Source organism: Empidonax traillii, unplaced genomic scaffold (genome assembly GCF_003031625.1).
Source record: "Empidonax traillii isolate 1590-97213 ecotype Southwest subspecies unplaced genomic scaffold, ASM303162v1 scaffold477:size924519, whole genome shotgun sequence".
Taxonomy (NCBI): domain Eukaryota; kingdom Metazoa; phylum Chordata; class Aves; order Passeriformes; family Tyrannidae; genus Empidonax; species Empidonax traillii.
The window spans coordinates 38330-56197 of record NW_020955670.1 but is presented as its reverse complement, the minus strand read 5'-3'; the positions used below and the strand labels follow the sequence as shown (position 1 = coordinate 56197).

Below are 17868 nucleotides of genomic sequence, written 5' to 3'. Positions count from 1 at the left end.
GCTAGTACACATTCCATTGATTTAATGGTAGTATCCAGTGCTGTTACGAGGCTGATTTTTATGGATAACATGTAAAATGCTCACCAAACACCTGAAATTGAAGCAGCTGAAGTGGTTGTAATATTGTATATACAACACTGTAATGAGTTTGTCCTTTCACTTTTACTAGCCTTTTTCCTGTGAGAAGTGAACAGCTTTGTCTCTGCTAACTTATATACTCTAAACAAAGGTCTTGTAGTGGTGCAATAAGGGAAGTTATAGCTACAATAAATTAGTTGGCATACTAGCTCTTCCCTAATGCAGAAATGAGTGCAAGAATCTGAATCTGATGTCCCTAGTGGCATGATAATATGCTGTTCCCATACATGTCAGCAATCCTCACTGTTTGATTTGGCCATTGACCTCCCTAAATCTGATCTGTTTGAACAACTATTTGATTTGTCATTGTATCGCACTGTACCAAGCAAAGAACTCACCCTTACCTTTTATTATGTTTTAATAAGGAGCTCTTGTGCTCTTGTGGGAGAAAAATCAAGTATCAACTTCCAGCCAATTATAAAACTTCAAACTTTGTTTTCAACATCATTATCATCTGTCAGGCCTTTTTGTTTAAGGTGACAGTAGGTGTATGAAAAAGGCCTTTATAACTAGTTCAACAGATATATCCATCGGTCAGAAAATTACCAAGAAGATTTAATGCAGCAATTAAGAAAACTAGGGCAATAATGTCTCATGCAATGATGCCATCACCCTTATCAGGGAATTAGGAATTATGTTATACACCAAGAAGTAAAGTCCCTGTATAGATAGATGACATTCACAGAGAAGACATCAGTATTTACTTCTAATATTTTAAAACCTCAGTAAATTCAAAGGGAAAAAAGAAAAAATCTTAGCAGACCAACTTGTTTATCAGTGTAGATCATGAAAATATTTCATTTTAGCCAATCTAAATATGAATGGCGATTTTAAAGTCAGGCAGTTTCTTAATTAAAAGTATTTAAATATCTTGTTTTCTTCTATTTTTTGCTTATCTTTTGTCTTTGATGATGCTACATTCTTTCCCAAACAAAATGGTGTTATTTTTCTGGTAAACTTTTACTGTGTGTTATTAGTAGTTGTGGTCTGTTTCTTCCACTTTCCTGTTTCACAGACTTCTGCTTTTGTAGTAAAATTGTTGTCTTTCTATGACAAGTGTTGGCCTTTTTCTGGTTTGTGATGGCTTTCAATCCTGCAGCTCAGTGTCCCTGTTCATGGTTGGAGGGTCTGTGCCCTTGGAGTGCCTCAGATGTGTTCTCTTCCATGCCATGGAGCAGAATTGTATTTTCTCTGGGGGAGACTCCAAGGAAGAGTTTAGATGGATAGTTTACCCTTCAGAATATCCTCAAATGACAGGATTGTTTCAATGTTCTGCTGCAATGCTTATCTGCCTTTTAAAAAACCACAACCCCCCTGACTTCAGTATTTCCACTAATTTTAGTAGGTTGTCAGTAAGGTCCTAGAGCAGAGCAAAGGATGGACTGTTTTTTCCTATATCCTGAAAGATGGAGGTCAGCATAACTAAGCCCTCCCCCTTGAGTATTCCCATTTTATAGATTAGTCTTAACTTAAAGAATGCAATAAAAGTATTTTCACTTTGCACTTGACATTGCAGGCTTGACCATTTTAAAATAATCTTTTTAATCTTTTTGATGCAACCATGAATGCTCTTTTAAAGCCAAAGTTTGTTGGAGGATTACGAAAGCAACAACGATTTGATCCCTTTGATCAAATAATTGAACTGTTATGCCAACTAGAATTGCAGATGTAACTCTTTTGAGTCAGGAGACATCATGTGAGAGCCCACTTGTTAAGGCAGAGGTTCATTTAACAAAACATGTATGATCTTGGGAACCAGTGCTACAGTTTCCTAAATGATTATCCTACTGATGAGGAGTCCCCAGAGATAGGTACCTGGTCTGCCCTGGGGAATACAGCAAAGCAGCATGTGTCTTACATTTTCCTTCTTTTGTAACTTGAAGCAAGTTCATAGGTAATGATACTTTTGTTAGAGTGCTTAATACAGAGATTAGTTAATGCACTGATAATATTTTAGCCATTCCTTGCTGATATATTTATCTTGATTGGTAAATTTGTTAAATGATGACTGGGCATAAGTTAGAGCAGTCACACACAAAGCAGCAAGTTTTTGATTACTTATTTGTCATATCCGAGGAGTCAGAATTAGCATTTATCCCTTTTCCCTTTATTATATCTGTAATTTTTTGTGCAGCTTTTTTTTCAACATCATTTGTGCCAGATAGCCAGTCTGTAGACCCATGAAGTTGACAAACCTGTACAACTAAATATTATTTTGCACAGTCTCTCTCATAGCCTATTTGTAAAATAAATACATTCTTCTTGCTGCTAATCATCCTATGGAGGATTAAAATTGAAGGTTTATGGTTAATTAACATTGTCAAGCTGACTATTCATAATTATGACAAATAATTTCTTTTAATAGGTTCTGAAAATATTAATGGGAAAGTAAATAATGTTGAATTTGAAATTACAAATGTTTAAGATTGGACATCAGACTCTAATTTTCATCTTTTATAATAAATAAATAAATTATATAAATAAAACTGTTACATGAGGCTACAATCAGAATTCCTTAAGTTTTTCAGTTAACATATCTACCCCAAACCACATTCCAGCAAATAGTTTCATGAGTAAGTGATGTGCCAAAACATGTCCACCTAAAACACTTGTCATATAATTTATAGCAACAATAACTATGTAGAAATAGCGATGTGTTTCTTGACAAATTGTATGAAAATTTGTGTCCAAACGAGAGAGACTACACTTCAGTGAAGATATTGTCTACTGTGAATAAACTGTGAAGAATACCAATAGTTTGCTTTTCATCAGTCCCATCATTTCAGGGGAAACCTTTCTGGATGCCCTCTTTTTTTCCTGGGTCTCTGAAAGTCCTGTAAGGGTCAATAAGAAACCCTTTCCATCTTTGTCTTCAGCTGTACCTGTTTTTCTATCTACTCTATTCCTTCTGTGAGCAAAAGATCTGATTACAGTTGGCAATAGATTTATGCTTTGGTTCCATTTTCTTCAGATCAATGATTTCAGACTCAATTACCTCTGCATGCCTTTCTGTCTCCCCCACCTGATTCTCCAGACCATTAAATTATGCCGTGAATGAATCAATTTTATTCTCCAACAAAGGAAAGACTTCTTTCAATTTGTGCAGATTAGCATGGAGGGCTTCCAGAAAAGGCTTGGAGAAAAGTTTCTTACCATGAGAATGGCAATTTGGAGGCGGTATGTTCATCGTGTGACTCAGAAGTTGGATCCTCTTTCTGAGGACCTTGCCATTTAGTGACCACAGAGCTTGAAGAAAGTGACCTTTTGCCTTGAATTTCTGAATTTGCATCGGTGTTCAGCATCCAACAGCCCTTTGGCTATACTGACTCTCAAAGGTTTTACTCTGATGGCTGCCTGAAAAGGCAGTTCCCTGTAAGAATGACTACCTGAGTTGGAGCGCTTCTGGTGGGCATAGCTTTGTGAACTGTTGATGATACAGCACTGTAAAAGATAAACAAAACCCGGCATCATGTACTGTTGCTTCAGGCAGCTGTATGGTGTGTTGGCAGTAGTAAAGTGAAAGCTCTTTGCTGTGTTTGAAGTGGTGGGATGCTCAGGCTAGTCACCTGTGGATGCTGTTTATAGCCTCTGGTTGTTAGTGAGCTATGAGAACTGTGAATTAAATTTACTCTGATTTAGATCAGGATATGAGTTTGTTTTTGTTTTTGTTTTTGTTTTTTTTTCTGAATATGTGGAAACTAAACATCAGCAGTGTAAGCGAACACATGTAACTTTTTTTATAGTGAAAAACATTAAAGCTTTGTGCAAGTTCCAGCTTTCTAGTTCCTGCCCTAATTTTCTGGAGCTCTTATCCTTTTTTTTTCCTGTTATATTGTACTTTATCATTACAACCAACAGTGATAAAATATTGATATTTGTCTAGCACCTATTAATAAAACAACACTAACAGTTTCATAAAAATACATGTTTAGATATTAAAACTAACACCATCAACTGTGCTGCTGATTTATAATTCAGAATAGCTCATGTTACATAATGTGTCACTTGGAAAAGAATATTCAAAAGTTCCCAAATCTTTAATCTGCAGACAGTCTCATTTTTAATTAGACAGGTATTGAGGTAACGTGTCCTGTGCAAAAGCCAAATCTGATACACGAGCAGGCAAAAATAGGTAAATGAAACAAAAGGAAATATGCTTTAAATGATCTTTTCTCAAAAAAAACGCCAAACCTTTCTAGGGATGTCTATCCAATTAATCGACTTTTTTGAAATTAAGAAATATTGAGTTAGAACAAGGTTCTATTTTAATTAGATAAAATAAAATATTTGCTGTCATCTATTTTTGTTATTAGCTGTAGATTTAAATTTTTTTTTAAGTTTTATTGTTGACAAAACCTCAGAACACCCAACAACTCTATATTGTGATAAAATCTTCTACAAAACCCCCTATTTATAATAAAGAAAATATTATATAATGCTACATTTTTGCTATTGCTTGTATAGATACATATATGTATGTATACATGCTTGTAATACATCTTTCTTGAGTTTTTGAGAGTTTATTCTGCTGGAGATGAATCCTTTTCAGAAGTCACTTTTAAAGAAATAGGAAAGAGTTATCATGGATGCATTAGCAAACATCTGGAAGTTGTTTGAGGATGAGTCAGTAACTGGAATAATCTCACTCCCCTTGAAATTTCATCAGTGAATCTACTCAGTCATGTTGCTCTCCTCCATTTCTACTCAACTGTGCTACAAAGTTAAAAATGTGTCATGTCTTACAAGTGTATTGCAAGCTTCCCTGCCCTGTTTTAAGTGAAAATAATCTGCAGCTATGTAGATGCAGAGGAAAAGAAAATTTATGCATGTGTGCATAAGCAATTTAGTCCTCAGGTTCTTAGGCCCTGAATTTTTTTTTTTTTTTTTTTTTTTTTTTTTTTTTTTTTTTTTTTTTTTTTTTTTTTTTTTTTTTTTTTTTTTTTTATACTTGTATAGATATGCATACCATCAGTGGGGAAAAAAAAGTATTATTAGTATTCCTTTCCCCTCTTTTCTTTCTCCTGTAAGAGGATCACCTACTATCTTTCCTATAGTATTTTTTCCCAACTTTCATATGGATTTCTTCCCAAACTGAGACAATGTGTATCAGTGCCATCTGTTGACTCCAAGTGATATTGCTCCATTGTTTTAATAGCTATGGGGACGAACATTTGATGATACAAATTTGTACTGAATGCAAAAGCAGAGATGAAATAAAATTACATGGAATGCATATATATAATTTTGAAAAGGTACAGGAGAAATTTGTGCAGTGGCAAAACAAAAGAAGTCTTTCAATAAGAGATGCTTCTTGGTGTAAGTTAAGTTTTGTGTAATTAATGTGATTTACTGATTATCTGGAGATCAAGTCCCCAGTATAATGGCACAAGAAACTAACAGCAAGTACATGTCAGGTGCCAAGGCATTTTCCTACTTTCCAAACCCACTTAAATATTTATACCTAAGTGCTCACTAAATCTGGGCTAAGATATTTTATTTCTCCTAGGATCAAGCTTACTAGAGGTAAAAGTTTCAGTTGTTAAGTTCCTTCAGAAGAAACTCACAGCCCAGTAAACAACAACCAAACTAATTCTGACTTTCCATAAAATCTCCTGAAATGTTAAGTCTGAACAGAGCTAAGGGTATCTCACTGAAATATGTACAAAGGGGAAAACTAATTCTACTTTTTAAATTACTGTATATTTTTTCTGTATTTTTAGAGCTTTTTGCACTTGTTTGTGTGGCTAGATATGAAAACATATAAAACATCATTAAAACAAAAGGAAGTTAGTATTAATCTATTTCCAGTATGTCCTTAGATGCCTTTATGGCCAACCTAGTTTGCATATTAGTATATTGTAGAGAACAAACCAAAAACAGTGGGTAAATCAGGGTATTAAGAATGGAAAGGAATGAGTCTTTACACTGAACAGTTAGAGATTTTAATGAAACTTTCAAAGAAATAAATACAACCACTTTTAAATTGTCCTCTCCCAGGCTGCATTTTGACTATGTAAACACATTGTGCAGTGTTGCTATTGGTTAAAAGGGATACAAAATTTCTAACAGGATATTGAAATAGAAAATTTATGACAAAAATAAACTCTAGCATTCCCAAGCACTGCTAAAAAAAAAAAAAAAAGAAAAAAGAGAGAGGAAAAAGGAAAACAGTGCTTTGCTTTTTTGACTAGAAAGAAATATGGAAAAAAAGTGCAGCGAAGTCTAGAAAAAGAATGTCCCGAGAAGTGGGGCTGACAATGAGCTTTTGACTGACTGCCCAGAGCTGTGATTCTGTCTTTCCTGTTGCTTGGCAACTCCATGTTATCACAAAGAAACTGACATTAAGTTGGAACAGACTGGATATGGTAATTTACGTGGGAAGATACTCTTGCAGTGGGAAAACCATTTTATTTCTAGTTTCTGTCAGCGTAAGTAGGTTTCACATGATGAACTGTAGTACATCCTCTGTTGGGTGCATTTTACCTAAAAAGGTAAAGAGTGACTCTGCCTTGGACAAAGGCTGTGCAGAAAAAAAAAACCAAAACCAACAAAAAACCCCACCTTGTTATTCATTAGACCTGCTCCTAGTGTCTGCTCAGACATTTCTTCTAATCGTAGTGACAAAAGCTTGTTTTCATATCTGTGTGGATTCAGTGCAGATTAGAGAGATGGAACTTGATCATTATCAATTACACTATTACATTCTGTAAGAACTCTTGAAATTTGCCTAAGACTTTACTGTTATCTGTATATATGAATATATACAAACATTAAAAAATCATCTTCACTTTATCTAATAGTCCTTTCTTTTGAATTGTCAGTAGTTAAGTACTCAATTTCAATTGCACTTTAATTTTGATTTGTTGAAAGAGGAGGCTGCATGTGCAACAGTTATAGAATAACTTGAAGACTGTGATAGAAACTGTCATTCAGCATTGGATTTAGCTGGTACTGTATGGCTGGGAAAAGTCTCAATTTTAATTGAGTTATATGGAAGGAATGGCAAGAGTATGTATGTAGAGCAAATATTTTTGTGAAAACTTTGAGCCGTGAGAGATAGGTAATCCATAATGATGTTTTTTTATGTCTGGATTTAGGTATAAGGTTTAATTAGAAAAAGAGAAGGCACAGATTACTTAGGATTTAATACACAGCCCTTTTTTCTTAAATGTCTGGATTACTCATACTGAACCATCACCACTGTCTCTCTGCATTTCCATCCTGCATCATTTCTAGTAATTTAGTACTGTTATGCAGTCCTACAAGTAAGGAAGCACTTCACATGTCTTCAGGACTCCTTGTTCTGGCTTTGGTCAGCAAAACACTTCCGGGCTCCAGGCTTCTCTCTGTTGCAGAGCTAACTTGAAATACAACTCAGCTTTTGCCCTTGGCTCAAATCCCAACCATACACAAAAACTTCTGACTTGAGTATGTTGATGCTGTTCAGCTGAAGGGATTGGCCTGGACTGTCAGGCACAGGCAGCAGCTTCAATTAGCATAGCTAATACAGCTACCCGCTCCTGCTTCACGGACTTGCCTTCATTGCCAAAAAAGGTGTGTTTTTACTGTGGGATAATTAGTCTGATTTAACTATCCTTATTTAAAATCAAGCCCTCCATGTCTTTTCTTACAGTGAAGACATTGTTCCCTATTGACTCAGAGTGTCCCCTTTTGCTGAGATTAGATTAATTGAAGAGGAATTAATTCTGCAACGAAAAGAGCCCACAATGTCCTAGACATCAAATAGACCCGGAGACTGCAAGTCCTTCTCTGTACTTGAGTCACGGTGGAGAGGTAGCTTCCTTGCTCGCTTTTTATTTGGCCAGATACAGAATGTATCAGCTCATATCCTATCTACAAAACTAATGAGATTGTCTCCTTTTAAATTTACCACATCACCTCCAATAAATCCAAAAATGCTCTGGGCTGTTACCTGACTTGGATGGGAATAATTATTGTACTGACTCAAGCAGCAAACCTGGCTTAATTAAAATACAGTGTATTTCCCAATAAGGTAGTGACCAATTTTATTCTGAGCGCAACCTAAACCAACTTTACAACAGAATGCAACAGATGAACTTTTCTTTACCTTGAAGCTTTGAATACTTTAAAACTGAATTCCTCTGCTAAATTACGGAGAGCTGATTTCCCACACCCCCTTACCACTAAGCAGTTAGTGACTAACTCTGCCCACTGTAACTGTTGTTTTCCAAGCTAACTGCTGACAAATACCATCTGTTTCTTAAGCCCTGGCATTAGAGTAACACAGAGCTTGCAGGCAGTCTTCCACACCTTGTGTTCATCGCATTTGCTCATGCCTGCTGTAGAGTGTTTTCTATGCCAAGTAGCAGCAACCTCTGGCTTGTAGGCCATGCTAGGCTAAGGGCAGCAAAACTGTAGCACCTCCTCTGTGTGGCAAAAAAATACCTCTACACTGTCTATCACCTGGGGTTGGGTTTGGTTTTTATTTTAGTGTTCTTCAGAGAGTTTGGTCACTATGACTTTTATTGAGAAAAAACATACAAACTGCTTCCTGTAGCATCTGTATTTTCTGTATGCGGTGCTCCTCACCGGTGGGGAAAAATTGCTGATTTTTTTTTTTTTTTTTTTAAATTCTTGAGTTCTAATGAACAAAGGAAAAAGAAGTGTACAAATGTGAGACAGGCAAGAAGTAGTTAGGAGTAAATAGCCAGTACCTTTCAGGAGTACACTGACCACAGGAGGAATCAAAGCTCTGGGGAGAGATGCTGTGGGCACAAACTAAGGCAAGAGATCCCTCCCACTGTGGCCATGGAGAGCTCTCCGAGAGGAATGCTGGGAGCTAAGAGGAGTTCCCAGGACTGGGGAAATTCCCATCTTGCCCACCATGCCCACTAGCACCAGGAATTAATTTCATCAAATCATAGTCTCAGAGAGTGTCTAAAGGAACATGGGAGTAAGAAGAGTTTAAACATCTCTGTTCCCAGTGCTACCCAAGTGTCCCATATAAGACTAGATGACTCGGTGGGGGAGATATATAGTTTTTTTATTTCATATCTGTCATATCTTTTATTTTTATTTCATATCTGTCTCAGGTTTGTGATGACTGTAGGACTGAAAAAATAATAAAAATTAAACCAGATGCAGAAGCACTGATAATAATGTTATGCAGTTAACTCTCTCGTTTCTATAGTTACAACTGCTTGTTGATTTACAAGGTTGGTACAGAAAAGAACTGGAAAGCAAATTAAAATAAGAAATAATAAGAGTAACTCAACCTTGTTTTTGTTTGTGGTAGTGTTATCATCTCTGAAAATACAGTTTTCCTGCACCAAGGTGCAGGATACAGAAGAACCACAGAACCACAGAAGCTGTAGGTGAATAAAAAGACATCTTAAGCCAAGGTACAAAAGTTATTTTTTGTACCTAGAATTCAAAATTAATTTACAGGCTGGAGAGCCAAGAGGTGTTCGATTAGGAAGGCAGTAGATTTGAATTTTAGATACCAAAATACCAGTAAATCTAAAGACGACAAAGTATTCAACTCTTCTAAATGTAGAAAAAACCAACACCCCACAAACAAAAATATCAGCACAAACCTTTGCCCTCTCCAAGAACATTGAGCATGACTCATGATTTTGTGAATTTTGATGGGTGGTGGTACAAAATCTGTTCTATCCACTACTGACAGATGGTAGGCTTCTTGGTTTTAAAATATGAAAACAGCTTGATCTCATGTACCTTGGTTTAAAAATAAAGCTCTTTTTATAGCATGTCTCAATTCTGACAACCATACTGAGCTGTAACTATTCAATTCCATGTATAAGCACATTTTGAAAGCCTAAACCAGACTCTTATTTTAGAGGTAGGCTGATCCTCTGAGTTTGCGAAGTCCTCAGGAAAAGGAATCACAGCTGAACATAATGGCTCTTTGTATTTAACTCCAAAGTATGAGTTGTTTGTGGGTTCAGCTTTGAATTTAAAAATCCATTTCCTTGTTTGGTAACTTTCTTAAATTTATTTAAAAAAAATGCGGGAATACTAAATTATCCATCTTTTTGTAATGGTAATCCTAGAATAAATCTGCAGGAGTGAAATGCAATTGCATCTGTAAGTAACATGATTTCTTCTTAATGTTGCAGAGCACAGATAACTCAAATATATCTATAATTGCTCAAAACAAAAAGTGCTTTGACAATGATATTGTTTGCTCGAAGAATGTTTTCATCACTGTTGGAGACACTGAGATTTATTTTAGTGAACCTTCTGAGAAGCAGGTTAGTTAATTTCTTTCCTTTTTGGGTTGCCCTTTAAGATAAGCATTGCAAATTTACAACTCTAAAGCAGCGTGTTTTTGGAAAGCGTCTCTCAGTCTGAGTTAATATAGTACATCTGCCTAGGCCCGAATAAAGGAGCAGGTCCCAGGACACATCTTTTTTTTTTCATTGCTTTTTTCAAGTTCTATCTGCCCTACAAAGAAGACTGCTCAAAAGTCTCAAGGAGTTGAAACGTATTGGTGTTTATGGGTTTCTTTCCATTTGGTTTTGAAAGGGAAACCAAAGTACAAAATTGAAGCAAACTTGAATAGTTGAAAAACAAAATATCAAAATATTAAACAACATTTCCAGTAATATTATTGATTCAGCTGTATGCTAAAGATCAAATATTCTTCAATATACACTTTGTAGATAACTGACTGTATACCTTGGTAGAATTACTTTATTAGATCTTAATAAATATTCATTTCTGTCAGAAGACCTTAGGGGGACAGGAAAACAAATCTAAATATCAGCTTTGGAAGGCTGGATATTATACTGTGATACACTTTCCAGAGCAGGACATTACAATTCTGTGGGATAAGAAGACTATGATGCATGTTAAAGTTGGACCTCAATGGAAGGTGAGCCAAAATAAAAACCTTTTGTGTATCTTCTCTATATCACTAATGTGATCTCTTATTGAATAACTGTGATTGTCTTTGCTTCAAGACTAACTTTCCCAGTGATACAGCTTTTTATCATGGTGTTCAGCTGCTAGCATTTCCCAAGTAAGAAGAGATGGAAAACATGACTCCTGAAGAGGAACAGTGGTTCCTGCATGCACATTTACTCTGTTGCTCCACGCATTGCAACCTTGGAGATATGCAGTGATTCAGCTCTGACTCAGATACTTTGGGGGCTGGAGGAATAGTTAGTTTTGAGTTACCCAGTTCACTGCATGTTTTCTCAATTCTGTATCTAGTGAGGTGGAAGACAGCAGGTTTATAGCACAGATTGGGTTAGACTGATGATAGAACTGCACCCTGAGATGTAATAGAGGCTTCTGAGATGAAGAGATGTAGTCACATCTTGGGTTTAATTTAAGAAGACAAGATACAGGAAACTGTGTTGACAAAAACTAACATTGGAACCTAATGGGTATATTGAGACAGGGTTCAGCCATGATTCAGGGAAGAATACAAAGCTCATTCTCTTGCCAGTTACTCTTCTCTTTTCCATTCCTACAGCATCATCTACCTTGGTGTCTCTGTAACTCAGTCTTTGGGTTGTGGCAGAGGAACCTTATCTGTGCATCTCAGAATTACATTTCTGCTTTGTTTCAAACATGAACACATGTATCAACATGGGGGTCTTTCAGCAAAAGAAAAGAAAGCACGCTATGCTAGAATACAGTATCAGATTTTTTGAAGTGTAAGTCAAAGCTATAATGACCATCCAATGTGGTATTAAAGCAAAATTATTATAGGCTTTTGTTAAAATAGCCACAAAATACTTCACTTACAAGCTTATTTATCATCAATAAATACACAGAGTGAAAAGAAAAAATCTTCTGTTTTTGAGTAAGCTAGCAGGGAGCTGAGTTCTACAGGTTGCATGCAGGAACACAAATATTTCCAGCTCTTTCTGTTTCCAATGACTGTTTCTTCCAGAAGCTGCAGTTCAGTCAGATAATATCTGCAACAGACCTTAAGAAAAAAGAATTTATTAGCATGAGCCACAGTACATTAAAAATCCAACTCTACTTTTTGCTGTTGTGCAGAAATTTCTACTTTTCCTATATATTTATATATGCATGCATGTATATATGCTTTTTCCATCATCAGCTCTTGCCCAAAACCAGAAAGCTGCAGTTGTCTCTTTTATAACTGTTATTACAAATATTCTTGCTGTTGTGAGCTAAAATTAGAAGCAGCAAGTTTTAATGACAACAACTAGTCAGGCTTCACAATCATGAGGTAATTCACCTGAACTTTTGACTTTTGCACTGGCTGCACTAATAAGCAGTCAGAAAAAATATTACTATATTCCAGCCCATTTTCATAGGCAGACAGTAAGAACAGGTTCTATTAATAAGATATTTGCAATATGGTACTGTAAGCATAGCAGAGTGTCAGATATTTTCAAAGTATAAGTCAGAGTTGCATGCAGCTTTTTCAGTAAAAAACATAATGTGCATAATTTGTGCCGATTATTAACTGTCAGTTTATGTGAAGAAAAAAAAAATCTTCTTCTCTTCCAGGGTAAACTGGCAGGTTTGTGTGGAAATTTTGACAAATACACTTCAAATGATCTGACTACATCAAACAACATGGAAGTGAGAAATGCTCAGGTGTTTGGAGACAGCTGGGTATTAGGACAGGTAAGTCTCATGTCCAGTAAAAAATTAGAGAAAAAAAAAGATAATTTTAATTTATAAATGAGCACAATATGAGCAGATGATGCACAGATATTTTCTTAACTTATGGTCACTGCATAAGAGGACATTTTAATTTTTATGTATGTAGATGTGAAATGTGTTAATGTCTTATGTCATAGCAAACACATACTAAATTTAAATGAAACCAAAAAATCTCTTTAGGCAAGAAAATGTTCTCCCTTATGTAAGACAATTATTACAGTTGTCTGGATTTCAGTTTTCTATGAAGTTAGGTACATTGCTTCTGTTATTTTTTATTCATCCCAATTTTAGAAACAAATGTACTGGTGTTAGAGGCATCAGGATACTGAAAGTAAATTGAATCTGAATGCTGGGAAAAAAGGTCTTGTTATATTTCTCTGTTCATTTGTTTTTCTTTTTGAAGAGAGACTTTAAGTGAGGGAGTTGTATCTCAGCCATTTTTGAGTTATCATGATGATCTTTGACTCTATTTTTTTTTTTATGGCTTGCTGCCTTCCTACTGCTGCTTCTTTATTTGAACTTACAGGGCTAAAGCCATCCGTAGTGTGACTCCATTTAAAGTCAGTGCAAAACCACCCAGGATGGATTTGGACCATGTATTTGTTTATGATGTTACAGTTGGTTGCTCTGGTAATGATTATAATGTGTCACAAAGAAAACATTTTGTCTTTATGCACTGAGCAGACAGCAGGAACATTTTAGTACTTCAAAACAAAACACAAAGATTCTTTTTTTGTGCAAACGCTTTCAATTATAACAACAAATCAGGGAAAGAGGACGATAAAGAAGACAGTATTTAAGCTTCTTTGTTTTCTGATTATGTAAGTATTGATACTATGGTGTACCTGAATCTATGATAAACACACCTAACCATAAAATATTTGTGGTGCTTTTGCTTATTTTCAAGTGCAAGAGCCCAAATGAAACACTAAGACCATGTGATGTACATCAGAGCAAGTTCCCTTACGCCAAAAAGGAATGCTCAGTTTTATACAGTGATGTTTTTGCACCTTGTCGCAATGTGGTAAGTTTATTAAATATCCAAGGTGTCCTGTCATGAAAATAATAAAATTACGGTAATTAATTTCTTCTTGCCTTTCACCTCAGTCTGAACGTTGGGGAGGATACAGAGTAAAGTCCTGCAAGTATCTCTTTGTGGGTGGGCTATGTTTGTGCAGAGCTCCTCATTCCTTTCAAGACTGGAGCCTAAACATAATGGCGATAACTGGAAGTTGTGAGTTATTAGATTGAATGATCAAAGTTGTGTTCTCTTTAGGTTTTATTCATACCTTTTATTTATATAGGTAGCTAAATTTTTAAGGCTTTTTTATATATTGAAGGATTCTAAAGTTAAGTATGTAAAATTAAACGTGTAATGTACCTACAACTTATCTCAGGTGGTTTTATTTTGTTAATTGTCCTGTTCAATATAGAAAGAAGTATGAGAAAGCAAGATTTCAGCTTCAGAGCTATTGATATTTTTAATTAGTGGACAGCTTATCATCTGCTTTTTATCAAAACTCTGAGGCTTGGTGTCCTTGTTTTCCTGACACCTGGCTGAGCCTGGAACTTGAGTTACAAGAATGTCCTTAGGTCAGTCTAGACAAGATGGGGACAACAACAGCTTTTGTGGTAATCTTTTATTCCATTTTAATCTACCTTTTATCAATGCAAGACATGCTTTATACTTTCCCTATTTCTGATTTTAGCTTCCCAAAGGTATTTAGATACTTCTTTACATCTGGGCAAACAAGAACCACAATGACATTTTGTCTCAGTCTCTTATTTTCTTTATGACTATTAATACTAAATACTTAATATTAGATGTTGCAGCTGAACCTCCTGACTTTCAGGACTGAAGTTTGATATCAACATGGTTAGGAATTTGCCTGTCTAGGAGGTTGCAGTAGCTTAACCCAAGAGATTTATTAATGTTGACTTAAGTTACTATGTAAAGAATTTTTTGAGCATGTGCCTGAGAACATAGTGATGAGTGTATTTTAGAAGTGACAAGTAATAAATAAAAATGGAACTTTTGAGAGTTTTAAAGAAGCTGTATTATCATAACTCATAAAGATGTTTTCTCTTGAACATTCATTTTCTATATATTATCTGTGTTGTGATTAAAATTTGAAAACATTATGCATAATGTTTTTTGCAATTTAGCATAATTATGTTACGAAAATGTCTGTCAGGTGCACAACATGCCATTTTATTGATAGTCAAATATTTTCATACGTACGTATCTATCTTATATGGGACAAGCTGTAAAGCAAACAACTTTCATGTGCTTTTAAAACCTATTTATTAGCATGTAAAAATACAGATCTTGCAAATGTAATGTACAATGACCTCCTATCAAGGGCATCTGCAGCAGACTGCTAGCTACACTGGTGAGGAACTGAGTGCCAAGGAAAAAGGCCAAGCAGAGACTGACATTGGGGGCATGGAAAGGACAGAAAACAAAGATGTGGGTTTCAGACGTGCTTGGAGCAGCACTATTACTGTTGCTCCTGCTATGCGGGTATTGAAGCGGGAGGATCCTGCTGTGCATGGAGGCAAGCTCCTGCCTGTGGGACACGTGGCTTCAGGCTTCAACCCAGTTTTCAGAGAGGCAAAAATCTTGCATTTCTGGCTGACAGCAACTGATGGATTGCAGTTGCCCAGATAAGCACTGAATTCAGCACGGTCTAAGGAGCCTCAACACTTGCAGAAGAAAAGATCTTCCTCGTAATAGCTCCTGAGCTCAGCAGGAGCTTTGACCTATGGCTCCCAGTTTGTCACAACAGCAGGATATTGCTGACCCATGGAGAGGTGCTGTCCTACAGGTACGAGAATAGGTTGAGGTCCTTGGAGCCAATCTTCTGTTTAGTGATTCCTGCAAAGCTACTACAGTTGTTTTCAGTGGAGCTAATGCTCGTATGTGTTCCCCATGTCCTCAGTGGCATCCCTGTTTTCAAGATAAGAAAAAGAATGAAAGCAAAATGGCATCACTCTCCGCTGAAGGCAGAAAGTCAATCTTGATCCTGTCCCTGACAGCTTCTAGCAGCTGCCAGCTGAGAAGCTGCCTCCATGTTAGATAAGTGCTGCTTTGTTGCTGTGGTGGTATTTCTGTAATCTGACGTGTGCCATTTGAGTGCTTTACAGCTGAGCTAGACCAGAGACTAAACTGAAAAAAAGCATTGCTTTAAACATTCCACGTGTTGAGTAAGAACACTGTTTTGGAAACGTTGCTCAACATTACAAAAAGGATGATTTAAACTCAAGAAATAGTGTGTCATGTAAAACCATGAAAAAATAATGTGATAGTGTTTTAGAATAAGGATATGGATTTTTGATCTGATGAAGTTTTGAGGGCAAATTATATTAAAATCTTGATAAGCGCAGAAGTATTTTTTTTGAAAAATGTCACCAGTGGGCTTAAGCTTTCTTTCCCTTGGCAAAACCTCTTCTACAAATTATTACTTTAATTACTTGGTAATCAGAGCCGTAGCTGTGACTTTGCTGTTTTTCATGCAAAACTGACAGGATGACTATAGATGGCAGTATTTGCCTTATAAAAAAAAAGCAGAACTTCCAGCTTCAATATACTGCCCAAAATTGATGAACAGCAAGTATGTGGACAGGCATTGTTTGTTGGTAGTCACTGATTGAAATTTTCTTTTGACATGTAACTGTACTTTTTGTGTAGGGATATGCCCAAACTTTGGAAAATACCTTAGGTTTTTTTTTTAATTCTTTCAGTCAATCCAGAAGTGTAACTCCTGCTGACAATGCTGCAACACAGATTTGAACAGCTCATACATTTAAGTAACCTCTTTTTTCCTTCCTTTTTTTTTTCCCCCCTACAGATTGATGTGACTTCTTTTATCAAAAATTGTCACACGGATACGTGCAACTGCAATCTTGGTGGGGACTGCGAGTGTTTGTGTACCAGTATTGCAGCTTATGCCCACAAGTGCTGCCAGCAGGGAGCAGCGATTCACTGGCGATCTCCTTTGCTCTGTGGTGTGTATCTGGGCTGGCCATGCACCAGAGCTCATCTCTGAGGCCTTTGGCCTTTTTGCTGCACAGTTATACAAATATGACAGAAGAAGTTGGATAATAAACGTACTTCACAATTTTCAAGCTGTCTGTGTGTTGGCTGTGCTAGCCTTTTACACCCAAATCTGCTCTCTTACCGAAGAGAGGTGACTGTGCTCAGGGTGTGCTAGTGCAGAGACTGTTGGAAAGGCACCTGTGTGGCAGATCTGGGGTACATCCAGTGCTCTGTGTAGGGCTGTAAAGAGATCCAGTCCATTCTTCTTTTCATTGACATCAAGAAGGGTTCTTGGCTGTGGGGTATTTCATGCTTCAGGTCTGCTGTCCTTGCACATCTACTTAAATACAGCTATATGTCATTGAACAAAAGCCTAAGGAAATAAAATCCCTGGCTGAAATATCTTGTGGAAGATGAAACTTCTGCTGTTGAAAATGAACTTTACACTTTTTAGGATGCAAATATGCATGGCTTCTCTTGCTACTTTGTAATAATAATGTACTTGTTTTTCTTTTAGCTTATGACTGTGAATATTACAATCAAGGTACGTAGTATTTGATATTCCTGTTTTAAAAACTCAGTTTAATTAATTTATGGGCTTTCTCTTGGACTTGATGTGTGTAGTTTTAACATTGCTTCTATTTTTAATGAGTAAAGGTCAGTGGCCCAACTGTGCTGAATGATTTTAGTAATCCCTAATACCTCAATTAGAACCTCATAATGTTCAAAGTGTGGGTGGATTAATCCACCATGTAGCATATTGCTGAAGTCAGGGAAAAGCTCTAGGATAATGTTAGCTTGTGCTTGTACTGTACATTTCAGAACTGGGACCTGCTATACTTTGAAATTGATATGTTATGGGATTTATGCTTGAGTCTTACAAGTAGTGTACTGTAAAAAGAACAGTACTTTAGAATGAGAGTGGTATTGATTTAATTAAATGAACTCCCCTGTCATCCCCTCTAATATTTGGATACTGTGCACATGTTTTGTAGGGTATAAGATGTTGAAAGGAAAGGGAAACTTGACTAAAT

At 36.3% G+C, this 17868-nt stretch overlaps 1 protein-coding gene across 1 annotated transcript in view; it reads left to right on the top strand.

The window, feature by feature from the left end:
• Positions 1 to 17868, top strand: part of OTOGL (otogelin like) — an 85660-nt gene that overhangs the window by 34861 nt on the left and 32931 nt on the right. Inside the window, exons 24-29 of the mRNA XM_027896092.1 lie at positions 10260 to 10394; positions 10871 to 11017; positions 12637 to 12756; positions 13703 to 13819; positions 16647 to 16803; positions 17352 to 17378. Coding sequence (XP_027751893.1) covers positions 10260 to 10394; positions 10871 to 11017; positions 12637 to 12756; positions 13703 to 13819; positions 16647 to 16803; positions 17352 to 17378 — 703 coding nt within the window. The remainder of the gene's footprint in view (positions 1 to 10259; positions 10395 to 10870; positions 11018 to 12636; positions 12757 to 13702; positions 13820 to 16646; positions 16804 to 17351; positions 17379 to 17868) is intronic.